Source organism: Halyomorpha halys, unplaced genomic scaffold (assembly GCF_000696795.3).
Source record: "Halyomorpha halys isolate HHAL.00 unplaced genomic scaffold, Hhal_1.1 Scaffold8.1, whole genome shotgun sequence".
NCBI classification, from domain to species: Eukaryota; Metazoa; Arthropoda; class Insecta; order Hemiptera; family Pentatomidae; genus Halyomorpha; species Halyomorpha halys.
In genome coordinates, this window is record NW_027111933.1 from 44,945 (window position 1) to 61,936 (window position 16,992).

General features: G+C 28.5%; 1 protein-coding gene across 1 annotated transcript; it reads left to right on the forward strand.

Moving 5' to 3' along the window:
- Nucleotides 1–1,457: 1,457 nt before the first annotated feature.
- Nucleotides 1,458–16,657, forward strand: rst (roughest; the record flags this gene model as incomplete). Its single annotated transcript, XM_067049846.1, is given in 10 exon segments — nt 1,458–1,697; nt 3,016–3,248; nt 4,883–5,101; nt 6,545–6,797; nt 7,475–7,602; nt 8,018–8,296; nt 8,627–8,768; nt 8,981–9,091; nt 9,612–9,898; nt 13,567–16,657. Coding segments are annotated over 10 exon segments (2,181 nt in total). The 3' UTR covers nt 13,864–16,657.
- Nucleotides 16,658–16,992: the final 335 nt, after the last annotated feature.

Genomic DNA, 16,992 nt, shown 5'->3' on the forward strand with positions numbered 1-16,992 from the left:
GCAATTTTTTATTACTTTAATGAAAACTATGTATAATTAATAGTCAAAATTGATGAGTCTGCCAAGTATAGGTTGGGGGAATAAAAACTGGTGGCTATTTCAAAAAATTTTTTAATTGAAAAATCATTAGTTAGTGAATTTATTTTGAAAAGTTTATATCTCAAAAACCATTTGACGTACGGATGTCTATTAGCACTCAAAGTAAAGCTAGTTTAATGAGCTATAAAGTAGTTTATAATGTTTATCTTCGTAGGAATAATAGTTCACATGAAATTTGCTAAAATAAATTGATTTATAGTTGTTCGAACAAATTTTCATTTGCCAAATTTATATTCATATGTGAATATCATAAAAACTACTACCCCTACGAAGTGTCATAAACTACTTTATAGAAAATTAAATTTCCTTTATTTTGAGTGTTGGCAGACATATGTGCATCTTATGGATTTAAAGATATATTTTTTCAAAAATCCAACATTTTATACGAACAACTAGAAATTAACATTTTGTGAGTTTATTTTGTTAAATATCATAAAATCTACTACTCCTACAAAGATAAACATAATTAACTATTTTGTAGTAAATTTAACTAGCTTCAATTTGAGTGCTGGGAGACATCTGTACTGTAATGGTTTCTGAAATGAAGTTTTTCATAAATCAAACATAATGTCCGAACAACTATAAATCAATTTATTTTAGCAAATATCATGAAAACTACTATTCATACGAAGGTAATGGTCATAAACTTCTTTATAGTCTATTAAACTAGCTTTAATTTGAGTGCTAATAGACATCTGTACATCACCTAGTTGCTGAGATATAGATTTCTCAAAATAAATTAACTAACTACTAATCTTTCAGTAGATTTTTAAAACATTTTGCTTTTTAAAAGAACTATTGGATAAATAGCTCTTTTAGGACTAATATTTCAGAAAATTTACTCTTCTTTAAATAATGTTCTCTTAGATTTTCAAGTGTTGTTGTTAGTTTTTAAGATATAGAGCTCCGAATAAAATATTAATGTTTTTTTAAGTTTTTGAAACAGCCGCCGTTTTTTATCCCCCCTACCTATACTTGGCAGACTCATCAAGTTTGACTAGTAATTATACATAGTTTTCATTAAAGTAATCAAAAATTGGGGTGAGATAACTGCCTTTTTTTCTTTCCAGCTCTTGTACTATAGTGTGTAGGACGACCTCACTAGATAAAGTAACGTTACTCTACAATACTATCTTTGAATAGGTCTAATAAATAATGAAATAACTTTTTTTGTGTCAGATGAACCACTATTAAAGCAAATCAGCGACATGTATATTAGGCCATTGACGATTAAAACATTTATAATTTTACTACAAATGTTTTACAAGCCATATTTAGAAATATAATAACATACAATTGATATATAATAATCATGATAAATAAATATGGCATTCTCATCTACAATTCGCATTCTACAGAGAGAAGAATGTGGGTGCTGTGGACTCTGATCGGGCTGGCTGTAGTGTGCAGGTGCGAACAGAAGTTCGCCATTGAACCTCAAGACCAAACAACAATTGTTGGGAGCAGGGTGACACTTCCCTGCCGGGTCCTCGGGAAAGTGGGTAAACTGCAATGGACCAAGGACGACTTCGGGCTGGGGCAACATCGCCATCTCCCTGGCTTCGATAGGTACACCATGATTGGCAGCGATGACGAAGGTAATAGTCAGTATATTTAATTTATAATTGTATTCATTATACTTTTTAATAGCGATTAATTACCATGTTAGAAGGTTTTGGTCATGTACTTATAATGTTCATTGGTTACCGTTTTTTCTAAGTGGTAAGCTATTTCTATACCTTATAGTATGCTTTTTTTTATTGCAATTTTTTTTTTTTTTTTTTTTTCCCGAACCCTCAAAAACAGAAATAAAATGTGAATTAGTAGTGCATTACTGTGTAAGAAAGAAAAAGTATTTCGTGTTGTGTCTTACCTTTTACTACCTTTGGTATTTAAAGGTTACCTGTTATATTTAATTTTACATATGAGCTATCCATTCAGGAGCTATTTTGAGTCCAGAGGTGAGGGGCCTCCTCGTGATTTATTGCAAATAAAACTAGATGTCAACATTTTGTTCTGAAAACCATCATTTATATCTCAGGTCAACAATCTCTATCAGTCCAATAATTAATGGCCTTTACAAAAGGTTTGAGGTGAACCAGCTTTACAAAAGCTGTAACCTGATAAAAAACTTCCAATTGCCATTTCTTGATTAATTTGCAACAAGAAATAAATATTGGCATTGGTTAATTGTTATAAATAAATCGACTGATATTGGTCACATTTGGTGTTATTGAATTTCCCATGGGATGTTTTACAAGTGCCATCTAGTGGATCAAAAATCGAACAATGTTAAATATTAATTTTATTTACTCAACAAATCTGCAGCACTGTGACTAAAAAAATAACTGATATAGTTTATAACTAACAAAACTATATTCAAAGAAAAAGGTATTCTTTAGAAAATTATAGTAGGCATTATTACAACTAATCAAAGTTTCAGATCCTAATTAAACAACCTCTCTGTTAAAAGGAAAATTTTTGTAAGAAAAAATATTAATAATGTTTTGAAATAGATGTGGTCTTCAAGACAACAGCTTTTGTGACAGTATTTATGTCCACCAGCATAGACAAGGGAAGATGTATCTCCCATACAAAATGTCTGAAAAAAATATGAATTGAAAAACGGAATGTTTGAATTTTGAGTATTGCTTGTATTTATAAAGTATTTTACATAATACTGACGTAGGTATTACTTATATATTTAGTTAAATACTTATTTTTGATTAATACTTGACTTCTTATTATTAAATCTCCACAATCTCTTCTCCTCCCTCCCCCCCCAAAAAAAAGTATGTTTTATTCTCATGATTATAAATCAATACCTCTATCAAAATAATTGATAATATTGATTCCATTGCAATATGACAAAACTTTATATTGAAAATTTGACATTGTTTTGGTCCCTTTTTTTAGGAGATTACTCTCTGGAGATCTTCCCTGTTATGCTGGACGATGACGGTCAATATCAATGCCAGGTCGGTCCAGGCCCAAATGGAGAGCCTGGTGTAAGGTCGAGGTTCGCTCAGTTGACTGTGTACACGCCTCCAGAACCTCCACGGATAGTCCAAGGGGAGTCGCTTCTCACTACGGAAGACAGAGAGATAGAGCTGGAATGCATTTCCCTCGGTGGAAAACCACCAGCAGAGGTAAAAATTATTTATTTACAAATATTAAGATAAGTTCAAGGAAGCTCCATGCCTTACTGTATCCTTTAATAAAAACCTTACCATTAAAAACATTCCCATCAAACACAATGCACAATCGACTAATTTGGAATCCTCCTATAAGACTATTATAACATTTACTTGAAAGAACAGTCTAAACTTCCTCTTAATTACAAAACACTTATTCACATAACTATATGAAGACCTATATGAACTTGGAATTGAGCTTTAGGGCTGCACTAAACCATCAAATTCTTCTCATATCCAATACTTAATCCTCCTTATTTTGTCACAAATATAATCATCCATAATGACTTGTATGTTAATTTGAACAGAACCGGACATATTGCAACAAATAAATTTTAAAAAGAGGTTCACCAAAATAAATATTCAATTTTAAATTAGTTGAAAATTATTAACATAGCGATTCAATATTGTTGAATATAAGTTACGCGGATGAGATACTGACTGATATTGTTTAAAAACATCATATTTAATTCATAAAATTGTTGAATTTAATGTGATCTAAATAAGCAACAACATTGTGAAGAATAAAACAAAACAATTTTTAATTACTTATAGTATTAATTTTCAAATTATTAAAAAATTCTATGACTTTTTATTTTCCTTTGATGACTTTATTATGTCAAGAGTTGACTAGTTGTCAAAAATATTAATGCAAGTTATGTCACAGATTTAAAAAACGCTCATGAAAATTTAAAAAATAAGATAAACAAACATATATAAAATAGAATTAATATATATGTTGCTGAAAAATGCATTTTTTATAGACTGTCATATCAAATTGATACTATGATTTTGATGAAATTTAACCTTGAAAATACTTTTCCTTAATTACCTTCAAATTTTCATTCATAGTTTATTCCTAAGAAAAAGTTTTGATAACAAATTATTTTATTAAGCTCATAAATAAAAAAATATATAGTTAATTCAAAATTATATAAATTTTTTAAAAGTCAGTTAAATTCCCGAACAAACAAATACAAAAAAATATTTAAATTCGACCAGTATTAGCTAAAATATGGGCATTTTATATTTTGTACTCTAGCTTTTAGAAGTATTCCCTGCATGTTCTCATGGAAAACCTGTTGTAAAATTATACATCCCTTGAACATTTGCTAATACTCACTTGAAAGATAATTAAATTGTCATTAAGACTATTTTTAAAGTATCCTGATGTTCTCGTGGTTACTTGTTCACTTTTTTTTTTTTTTTTAAATAAATTGGAGAATATCTTCAGGAACATTACAGATACTCCTTTGAAAAATAATTAAATACCCTACAAAGCTAAATTAAAAAAAAAAATCTCAATTGAACTAATAATAACAATGATACAGCAAATAATTTAGTAGACTTTGACAATGGGGTATAGAAGGTCCTCAGATTGGACACTCAAGATAATTTAATTTAATGTTTATTAATACAAAATTAATAAAATTTAAATTAAAGTTGATATTTAGGATTTTAACTATAAATGTAACTAAAAACTTTGTTTCCATTTCTCAAAAATAAAATTGCTTATTTATGTATTATTTGTGTAACATATTTAAGTTAAAGAACTAAGAAACTTCTATAGTAATAATTTTATTTTTCAGATCACTTGGATTGATGGCTTGGGAAATGTGCTTAAGGACAATATTGAAAATATAGTCGACAGCATGCCTGATAAGAGAAGATACAATTCTAGATCGATTCTAAAACTCATACCAAAAAAGGAACACCACAACACAACATTTGTCTGTCAAGCACAGAATCAAGCGGAAAGAACGTACAGAAGTGCAAAACTCAGGCTTCAAGTGAAATATGCTCCAAAGGTAGACAATTTAACTCAGTATTTTTCTGGCAGTTTCTTATATTTGTTTATCAATGTGTTGCAGAAATTTCATAGCATATCTCTCTAAAATATTTCGTTTCTTAACAAACCATATATGAACAAAACATAGTTTCCTTTTAGACAATATCTGAGAGTCTGAGAGCAATATATTCTGACCCTAATCTATTCTCTATCATAAATTTAAGGAGATAATTCCTTTTTGCTGTTTAAAAGAATTATTTCGGCAAATAGAACTAAGTATCAGTTAGCACACCTGGTTGAGAGAAAGCTGGACATTTGCCATATGGATGTAGACAGATGACAGACTGTTATTTCCACCTTCAGATATATTTGGAACTCCTCCAGAAGGTAGACAGGGACAGAAGAAATCTACAGTTCTTCTTTCTGCAGAAGAAATCTACAGTTTTCTGCCAGGCTTCAGAATTGTTTTTTTATTCACTCTCAATAGTTGATATATTGGAGTTTTAGGCCTAAGAAGGATAGTAATTAATGATACAACTATCCTATACAATCATTGATGAATTGCTGCTCCAAAATAGTGTTCAGTTGGTTTACTCTTGTTAACATTTTGGTTATAAAATGTATAATTATAATTTTTATGCATTGAGTAGAATGAATGTGGTCAACCAAGTATCGAATCCTTACAAAGCTAATTTGACTGGGTTCAGTTCATGTTTCATGTGCTAATTCAAAACTATCAGTTTTTGAGTTTTTCACTTAATTTTTTGTAAAATAACAATACATTTCACGTTTTGAAAAAATAATTTCAGAGTTATTAAAAAATTTGTGTTGTGAACTTGCTTAAATGAAAAGAAAGTTGTTTAATGTATTAAAGATTTTAATGTAAGCATTAACTGGCTATTCAAGCTTTTTGCTACATAGATTAATAGCAGGCTGAAGTTTTTAAGAGAATTTTATTACCTTACTTTGGTTTGATTATTTTGTTCTCTTAATTGACTTTTAATTTCAATAAACAAGGCTTGTGTGTTCAAGTTATCTAAGTGCAACAAAGCTAATATGAACAATAACAAGTTCACAATGTGAATAACAAGTTTTTCACAAAATATAATATTTCCACCTCTATCAATGTTGTCCCACCAGATTTAACTCCAGAAAGAATCTCTATTCAGTTGGAGCAAGCACAAAAAAATGGAAGTCTGTATGACCACACCAGTCAGTCTATTCTCTCTCAATGTTTTTGGTACTTAAATTTCTGGACCTATCATTGCTTCAAATTTTCATGTATAAAATATAGATAATTATGTTTTTATTTTTAGAGAAAAAACAAGTGGTTAAATTATAACTGAGAATTATTGAGGTGATTAGATAGGAAACAAGTTAATTAGCATTAAAAAACTTTTTGTTTTTTTCTTAAAAATGTCTACTGTAAGTGAAAGACTATACCATTATAATGTTTATACAGGTAACAGTTAGTGTTATTGATGGCAGCACTAGGCTGATGGAAGGTATGGATGTTCGGCTGAAATGCAGTGCTGATGCCAATCCCCCAGATGTAACTTACAGGTGGTATATAAATGAAAGGCTGGTTGAAACCGATCTTGTTACCGAACTGCATCTTGTAAATGTAACGAGAGCTCAACATGATTCAATAATCAAATGCGAAGTGCACAATGCTGTTGGAAAGAGTGAAGAATCTGAAACTTTAGATATAAGCTGTAAGCCTATTATTATTACTCGAGTTTACATAACTATTATTTTCCTACCTTAAATTATTAAATTTATATTACCATCAAAGTAAAATCTTTCTTATCTGAAAGAAGTAGTTATCAATACTCATTTAGCACCTATAATGTGAGATAAAATATTAGATAACAGAAATTATTCATTAAATAGAAAAAGTTCATTGATAATAGTTTAAAGTTTTTTGTTTTGTTTTTTAAATTAGATAAAGTATGAGACAAACTTTATTGATATAATTTTTGAATTACAACTACCAACATTATTTTATATTTATCCAACTTTATATTATATTTAAAAACCAAAACTTTAAAAAGTGGAGAAAGTAATTATTTCTGAGAAAATATGAATTAAGTTCTTCTAACTATACAAGCATAACTCTACCTTAGACATCTTAGAGAGTGGAAGAAATTTATAAGTTTTATTATGTTTATTGATAAGCATAAAAAATATCAATTTTTAGTGTATCAAATTATTAGTTTTTGTAAGCTACATGAATATCATCCCTCTGCTGATGTCAAAGTAGGGAACTCTCAGTTTAATAAAATACCAGATAAGTAAGAGCTTACATTTTATAAATGTTTATATTTTATTTCATGAATTGACTTTATCTTTATAGAAATTAAATTAATCTTAACAATTTACCATGTTTTAGATGGTCCAAGGTTTCGAAAGCGGCCACACAGTGTGCAAGCTGATCAAGGGGCCATGATAACTCTAACTTGTGATTTGGACGGGAACCCTCAACCAGATATTGTTTGGTTTCATGAACCAACCGATAGGGTAAGAGTTTCATTATATTTAAATTACTGAACAAATAAACAAAATCATATGTTGCTTTTTGTGGCTACAAAAAAAAAAATTAGATATTGATATCAGATGAATAATTTAAATAAAAGAGTACCTATATGATATACCTATAAATTTTTCATAAACTTTAGTATTTAAAAATAATATATAAATAGTTGAAATATTTCAGATTATAAATTTAAAGTTGAATCAGTCTAATAAAAGTGATTTTTAAGCTGGTGTCTTCTCAATAAACTAAGTTACTCTAAATTAATACATAATTATCATATAATCCAAAAGAAGTTCACTTAGAAAATTTAAAGTCATTAGATACTGAAATATAATATTACAAAGCTGTTTTTAACCTTCAACTATTTTATTCATAATGAAAAAATGGTATTTTTTATAGGTGGTCGGAACATCTGGTAATCTCAGCTTGGTAGTAACCCCAGAGACAACTGGTAGATACTACTGCAAGGCGAGCGTTATTGGTTTTCCAGAAATTGGGGCTGAGGCAACAGTTTACATGAAGGGTAAACCATCCATTATTTCTCACAGGACTCAGTATGGTGTACCTGGGGACAATGTAAGGATAGAATGTACTGCCTATGCTGTCCCACCTCCATCAAAAGTAGTGTGGAGTCACCATGGAGAAGAGATATATAATGATGCTAATAAAGAGTATTCGGTAAGCAATAAAAAACCATCTCAGTTTCGCTACTTAGTTCATTGCGGTTATTTTATCAACTTACCTTTTCTTTCAATAAACAGCATTGTCTAAATGGTTATAAGGTTTCACTTAAATAAGTTTCACACTTGTTAAAAAGTTTATATTAAAGTTTGAAATTATTATGTAGGTAAACATTTTTTTAATTTTATTTTATTCAATGAGTATAAAGATGTCATGGCAATGACACTTATACAGAGGGGAAGTTTTTCTCTTTGGAATTTATCACTAGAATTTTTTTATATCACAGTGTAACTTTTTTTTTAAATTTAATAACTTTATTTCTTTAAGGTCCTTGAAGACCCCTTGAGTGAAGGAATCAAAAGCACCATGATCATTAGAGAATCAAAGCAGGATCATTTTGGAGTTTATAATTGCACTGTCATCAATGCCTATGGTGCTGATCATCTTGAAATAACCTTGAAACCTCAAAGTAAGTAATTACTACTATTTTAGTAAAAATAAAAATATAGTCTACCCTTATCAAATTTGTTTTATCTTACACATTCAATTTTTTCTAACATGAAGCAGTCCATTTAGAAGTTATAACTTTTGTGTTAGCCCTTAGATTTAATATCATTAATTTATTTGAAATTTATTTTAATTAATTTACTATTATCTAATTTTTTATTTTACTTTTTTCAGAAACATTTCCTCTTTTATTAATACTGGCAGGAGTGCTTGGTGGCATAGTTGTGATCATTATTATCACAATGGTTATAATACTTTGCCAGAGGAAAGTGAAGAAGCCTCCTGGTAAGACTTATTCAACATTCTAAATCATTATTACTTTTTGAGAAATCTAAAAACAAATATCGAGGACCCTTTATGCGTTATTTAAAAAATAATAAAATCTAACTAATAACTGCACGATTTCTTACAAACCAAATTTCACATAACTTTTATTTTTACATGAGTTAGGTTTCCTTGTGGGTAGAGTATTCCTATGCTCAATGAATTCCTATACAGTTAAAAGTGACTTGGATTTTCTCTTAACAAAAAATTAATTGAGTTTTATTTTAGTATGAATCTGTTTTTCAGAAGATAATTGGTCAACTTGACCTTAAAACATTAGTAGCTTTCATTAATTATGGATTAAATTAGGTACAGTTCTAATCACTGTACCTCCCAGTACCTTTCAATTTCAAGAATAAGACTTCTACAAATAACTGGCCTCTAGGCCTTTCAGGGGCTGTAAGGGACTGATTTATTTAAAATTTTAGTTTTCCTTATTAATTAAAAAGTACTTTCAACATATCTTTTATATTGATTACAGTGAACACAGGATTTATTGCCAATGAACAGTCCGATGTTGAGAAACAGTGTAAAGAATCGGATCGATCTTCAAACATTTCAGATATTAAGATGGAACTGAGAACTGGCTCATCTGTGAGTAACGTCCATTGTGAACTGGATTATGGAGGAGGTGGATCTGAGACAGGCAGCGAGAGTGTGGTCACTCGGATAGGAGTACCCCTAGCCGGTCCAGTGCCTATAGACCATAGGTATTCCAACCGCTTCTCCTCATCAGATTATCCTGAACCAGTCTTCCCACCTAAAAACGTAAGTTACCAAGCATACCTTGTGTAGCTTGAATTGTTTTGTTACTGAGGGAAACTTTTGGTCTCTAAGTAGTTCAAATGTTAAAATCACATTTTGAAAGGCTTTCTTTATTTTTATTTTTTTTTATCACACCAACACAGTTGCACCGATCAATCAAATTTATCCTTGCAGTTATTTAAGATGGAAATTGTTTTCCCTTTACTTTCTTGTTTTTGAAAAATGTTCTCAAAGGGCTTTCCTGTCGACTTTCTTTTCTACTATAATTTTTTAATCTGCCAGTATATCATTCTATATAACTTTTATAAAACCTACTAAATTAAATTGGAAGGCAAATTTTAACTAATTTATTCAATTTTTTGGCCCAGAAAAATTTAAATATTTATACATCATGAATACAATGGGTTTAGTAAGTAAATTCATACTTCTTGAATTTCAATTTTTTTATTAAAAAATGTGAAAAGTATGAATCTGACCCATTTATAGTCCCATACAATTAAAATAAACTTAAATAGTAAAAGCTGCAAAGAAAAATCATTGCTGGAATGTTTTTTGTTCAATTTTGTTTATTGTTCATTTGTTGTTGCATTTGTTGTAATAAGACAGTTAATAAATGACTTGTCTGAGTAGGTACATAAAATGAGCCTTTCAGAAGGTGAATTGTTGAATTTGGCTGTATTTTTGTAAGAATAAAAAATATATTTATTTTTCTAGTCATAAAGATCTTATTAAATGTTGAATTGTTTTTATATACTCGTTTATTTGTTGTACTCAACTAACAATTGTAAATATTTTAATTACTAAAACTTATAAGCCAGAGCACCAGCTATAAAAACTTGTATAATTTGAATGATTCCACTTCAATCATTCACAGCAATAATAATCAGTAGACATTTATAAAAACATAATTAACTCATTTATAAAAATTAAAAATTGTTTCGAAAATAAAATAATTGTTCTATGGTAATATTCCAGTTAACAGGATATTCAATTAAAAAGATTGTGGTTAAACTGATAACATCCCAATGAATATAAATTATAAAACATTTATGATAATCTTAGCTGTCATTTCTATATCCAAAGCCATATGAAGCATCTCAACTGAAATGTACAGAATTATTGGATAGCTTATTTATTTGTTTTATATTAAATAAGACAATCGAAAATATCTCCAGAAAAGTATACTTCTATTTTTAAAATAGCTATTTACTTTAGACAGTATTTTAGTAGTTTCAAAAATTAAATAAATGTCTTCCATTGACTTTAGACTAATTAACTTCTAAGTCAAATGAGACGTCAAACATTTAACCTAATTGGGACCAAAAATGGCTCATATATATTTGAAAATAACACAAAATCAAATTATCAAATAATATGCAGAAAGATTTAATTTTTGTCATAAGACTTACAATTAAATAAATACTATGAATTAAAAAAAAATTTTTTTTTAATTTAATATTTTTATTAAACAATGTATGAAAACTTTATAACAGTAATAAATTCTAATAAAACATTTTAATCAGACAACTGTATCAATTCTAAAGTTGTTGGTAAAAAGTGTAAAATAATGTTTTTTTCATAATTATTTCTTAGATTTATTTTTTATGATATTGAAATTCGTGTTTTATTAAAAACAAGTCATTAATTTATATTTAAATCAATATAGCAAGTCAGAGATACTTGAAAATATTATGATAGTACAGAATTTCTAATAATTCACTGTTTTGGACTCGCAGTAAGGTAGTTTACACACGGGTCACTTGCCATGTCATTGGTGAGCTATGCCAAAAAACTGATTCTCATCTTCCTCATTTCATGTCAGAAGATGAGTCATCAAGGTATGAGTTGGCAATTACCAAGAAAGTGTTAGTATACTCTCTACATTCAGTTGATTGATTTAAAAATGTCCTGTTCTTCTTTGATAAGTAACAACGACAATATATTATTATATTGCTACTCCATACAACCCAAAAGATTGGTTGGCTATCCAATAAAACTATTTGATGTTGATTCATAATGAGGTATTCTACATTATTGATAAAATCAACTAAATAAAATTACTTATTAAATAACAACTTATTGACAATGCATTTTTATGTTATTTATTTATTTTTTGAGAGAGAAACACATTTGTTAATATTTTATTGAGGATTTACAAATGCCTGTATTTACAAAAGAAAAATAACAATAAACATTTATGATTATTTCTTACATGTAAGGTTGAATTATCAGCCAACTTCAGTCCATGCTTTTTCCTCACATATCCTGATTTTATATAATTATACAATCAGTCTACAAACTCAGTGTTATTATTCTCCATTGTACCAGATTAACAAGTAGTTGTTGAGCTTGAGATCTAAAACACAACAAGACTAAAAGGGTTTTCACTCCAGACAATATATTGACAGAGGTCCCCTTATCATTTACCTAGGCAGTAACAACCAGGTGTTAAAAGATTACAAGCTTGACAACTCTACTACAGTCCATTTGTGAACTCCGTGAAATAAAAAAAATATTAAATTAAGTTTTACATATACTTTTAGGTTTCAGTAAAATTAAAATACGCGTTAACCAGTCTGATTGATTTTAAGTCCTGGCCTAGGTTTATAATATAAATCAGAAGTATTTGAAGGCAGCCATTACCTAGTTCTATCTAATAATAATTTTAAAAAATATTCAATTAATTATCATTGACTTTTTTTAGTATACTTTTTTGTGGATTCATTTTCCAAGGGATGTCATTAATTTTCCAAAATTAATGAAATGAGTGTAAAGTGTGATTTTTTCGATTGAAATTAATTCTTTTTAAAAATTTACTTCTTATTCCTCATTCACTTGTCTTGTCAAACAAGAAAAACCTTTTCTAAACTTTATCCTTTTCTTTTTGTCATAACTTTACTAAAAGAACTTCCACAGTGAAGCTGATCTTGATTTTTAAAAAAAATAATCGACATCTTTCAATCTTCTTAATGCTTTTTATTATTTTTTTTTTTAATATATAATTGTGGGTATTCAGCATATTATTGAAAATAAACTGTTCACTATCTAATTATCTTATAAATATTTGTTTAATTGCTGGTGGTCTGCTGTTCTACATTATTCTTTAATTTTTTAATGGTACAGTTAAGATACTTTTAACTAACAGCCATATTTTCTTTTAGTGCTTACTTAAAAAAGGATAAAAATTACAATATCAAATATTGAAAATTCTGATACTTAATTTTCACATTGATGACTTTTTTAATGCTTGTCTAAATGCAGCATTATGTTTTGTTCACTTTTAATTTAAGAATAAGCAAATATTAACGATTTGACTTGATTAATGGTTCTTTTCTTATCCTGCATGATTCATTTTTTCTATAATTCTCAGAAACTCAAAAAAAAGAAAAGCATGTGTATTTTTCTTATTTTTTTGTCTTGCAATACTTACTAATCACACAATTAACCTTGCACACGATTCTGAGCACTAAGCACCCAGTTAACATTAGCTTAAAGAGATATCGAAAATCAATTAACTATACTAACCACTAATAATTTGTTTTTTTACTAACTTACCAATGATTTATTGTGTTATGAATAATTTGTGATTGTTGGGTGTTAAACAAAAAAAGCATGGTGTGGGATATTGATAATCATATGAACTGTAAGTGGCTAGAGTGAACTTTTTTTAGGACGGGCAGAACAACAACGGATATGTACCATATGTGGACTACTCAAGGGATTACAACCCTCCTCCTCCACCTGTGACAAGCAGCCCCCCGCAGGTGGACCCCCGCTTCTCCGCGGCCTATGGGAACCCGTACCTGCGCAGTGTCGGGCCCAACCTGCCCCCGCCGCCACCACTTACTCCTGCACCACCACCTTACTCAGCCAGGAATGGCCTCTTGCCAGGTCAGCGTCCGCAGCAATACATCACAGCCGCCCAGCCACAAGGTGTCAAGAGGGCGTCTCTAGCCACGCATGTATAATATCATCTCCCCTTTGCTAATGTTAACACTTAGTGCTCATTCTTTCCCGAATGGATCGTTTTTACTATTCGTATCAAACTTTTTTGCTCCTATTAAATGTGGAGCCCCTGTCGTGTTTCATTTTCGAATTTTGAGACTGATATTATTAGGAGTTTAAAATAAGTGTAGTGTTTTTTTGAATTTAGAATTGAAGATCACTGATCGTTGCCTTACGCTGTGAGAGGGTAGGTAGTAGCAGGTAAAAAAGTTTTGTAAATTATGATTTTTATCTTTGACTAGGAACTAGTGTTGAAGTGTGGTTATGAAACTTAATAAAAAAATGGAAGGATTGAAATAGATAGCTCTCAACCAAATAAGCTCACAGAAATATAGAGAAAAGATAAATATCCTGCAATAATAAACAAGAATTTCATCAGCTGAAACTAAAAATAATATTCTTAAATGAGTCAATTTTTTTTATTATTACATTATTTCTAAATAATGTTTGACACGAAATAAAGAGTTATCTTATTAAATGAACTGTAAGTGTTTTCATGAATTCAAACTAATAAGTGTATTGACCAGTTACAAAACCCTAAAATATTTTAATTGAGTATGACAATTTTAATTGAGTATAAATTTTCTACTAATTTATTCTTCTGCTTTTTTTCTCTATTTTTGTTTGGTTCAGAAAATTATGGCTTCATTACAAGAATATGAGAGAGCAAAGGGAAATTCCATATGACTTTGTTGAAATTAATATCTCCTCCTAAAGATAGACTTTTTGGCCACTAGTTTGATTTGACACACTCCAAATAAACTATTTTCAATGTATAGATATAACTAACCCTTTTCAAGGTTTTGCTTGCTCAAATTTATAATAGTTTTTTTTCATGTTTTATGTGATCTTACATAATTTATTAATTAATGGATAATTATGTCTATTGTTCAACATTCCTCAGATCAATTAAATGTGTTGAGGAGGAAGAGGTACTTCCCCATCATTATTGTATCTTATTTTTCCTATGCTATATAATTGTGGTCATGCTATAACTTATCTCTGAATGAGAATAAACTTATTCCTGGATACATCAAAAGTAAAAATCTTAGAATGGATTTAAAACATTTAATTTTATAATAAAGGAATTTTTAGTAATCCATTATGATAAAACAGTTAGCACTTTAAATTCATAAACTTTTGCAAACTAAAAGAGCTAAAATATTTCTGCATTAGCTTATTGTTTATAATGACAACTGGTTGTCAAGAATTTGTTTCACTTCCTTCCACAGCCACACTTCACTGTTCTCTTCAAATGTAACCCTTTCATTATTTGTTAACAGCTATAAATCTGTTCATTATGTTCTACTAAGAATTTTGTATTAAATGTCCAAATGTTTGTCATATTTTTGTGGAAATTGAAGCACAAAGATATTGTTTCACAGGCGATTCAAAATTGCAGATTTTTTTCTAAAGCTGGGTAGTTCTTGTGTATTTTTGTATAAAAAAAAATTAAATAAATAAATAAAGCAAAAAAAAAAATTAAGATCTCCGAGATCAAGCCAAAGATAAAAAAAAAAAAAACCTCTACACTCTGTAAACAAATTATTTTTTATTTTTTAAATCACTCTCTAGATTTCTAACATATCAAATATAAACTTAGCAATTTTGAGGTTTGATAAATGATTAACTATTTATCTTTTCTAACTGGTGTTCTTTTTCAAAAACTATTCTTACTTTTTTATGATAATACAATCATTTAATAGCTAAAAATAAACTGAGGAATAAAAAACAGCATTTAAAGCAGATTATTTATTTTACTTAGGTTTTCTGAAAATGTAATTAGTGTACATATTGTATAAGTGAGTGTATATATTCAGTAATGAGTCAGGATCATGATTGTAATATAAACTGTTGGCATTTCAATTGTCAGCTTCGAAAATCCTGCCTCAAAACTTCCTTTAATGTGAAAACTGTGATTTTACTGTTATTCAAATGAGTTCATATTATGAATCTAAGTTTAAAGAGAGTTTATAAATATATACATATATATATTAAACTTGTTTATAGTGTAAAAAAAGATAATTTACTATAATTTGTGTATAATTTAAAAGTTATGTAAACCTTCCAGGTCTTCATACATTATAAATGTATATTTTATTTTACATTTTATCAACTTACGAGTTGTAGATTTTTCAATGTATTTTCTTTATTGAAATAAATGTGTGGCCTAAATATTGTACATTTGTATTCTGAGTTAGTTTATATATATATTTTTTTCACTTTTATTGTTTCTTTATAAAAACTTCTATTGCATTATTTTGGCTTAAGCATATAAATATTGAATGAAGATGGAATAGAAAACAGTACTTTTATTATTGATTTTTTTTTTTTTAACTCGAGTGTTGTATGAGCAGGAGTTTATATTTTACAGTGCCATATAACTTATATAAGTGTTATTTTAAAAAAATTAAAATAATAAAAAAATGGCATTGATATCTAGTAGTCAAAGATTTCTGGAACATATCATCCTTCCTTTCCTAAAACTGTATCTTTCCATTTTTGATACCTTTCATTCATTCCTAATCTATAACTTTTAAAAAATGAAAAGTTAATGTTTCCTCAAATATACTACTTTCTAAAAACTCCAAATGCTCATTAAATTATAATATATTCTGTTATCCTTTATTTGTAGTTACAATGTTAAATAAAACTAATAATAGAAATGAGTCCAACAAATGTGTAAATTTGTGTGTCATTCAATGTAGGCCTAATGGTTCATTTACAGATGTATAAATAAAATTTTGTTGTACAATATATTGGTCTTAATGTTTCCTTTTTTTATTTTATTAGATTAAGAATATAGAAAGTAAAAACATAAATGAGATTCAGTAATCGTTCTATTTATAGGTAAAAATATAAATCAGTTTTTTCAAATGAAGAATAACGCAAATATTCATCCATAATTAAATTAAGTCTGTCGGAAATAAACCTTTCTACAACCAAGAACACTTGTTTATTCTCTCCATGTTATCCAGATTTTGTGAAATTAAAGAAAAACATTGTCAACTTTGAAATATTAAAAAAAAGTTATTTAAAATATTTAGTCAGTGTTTATTGATTCCATCTCGCTATTTTTTATAATTGAGTAT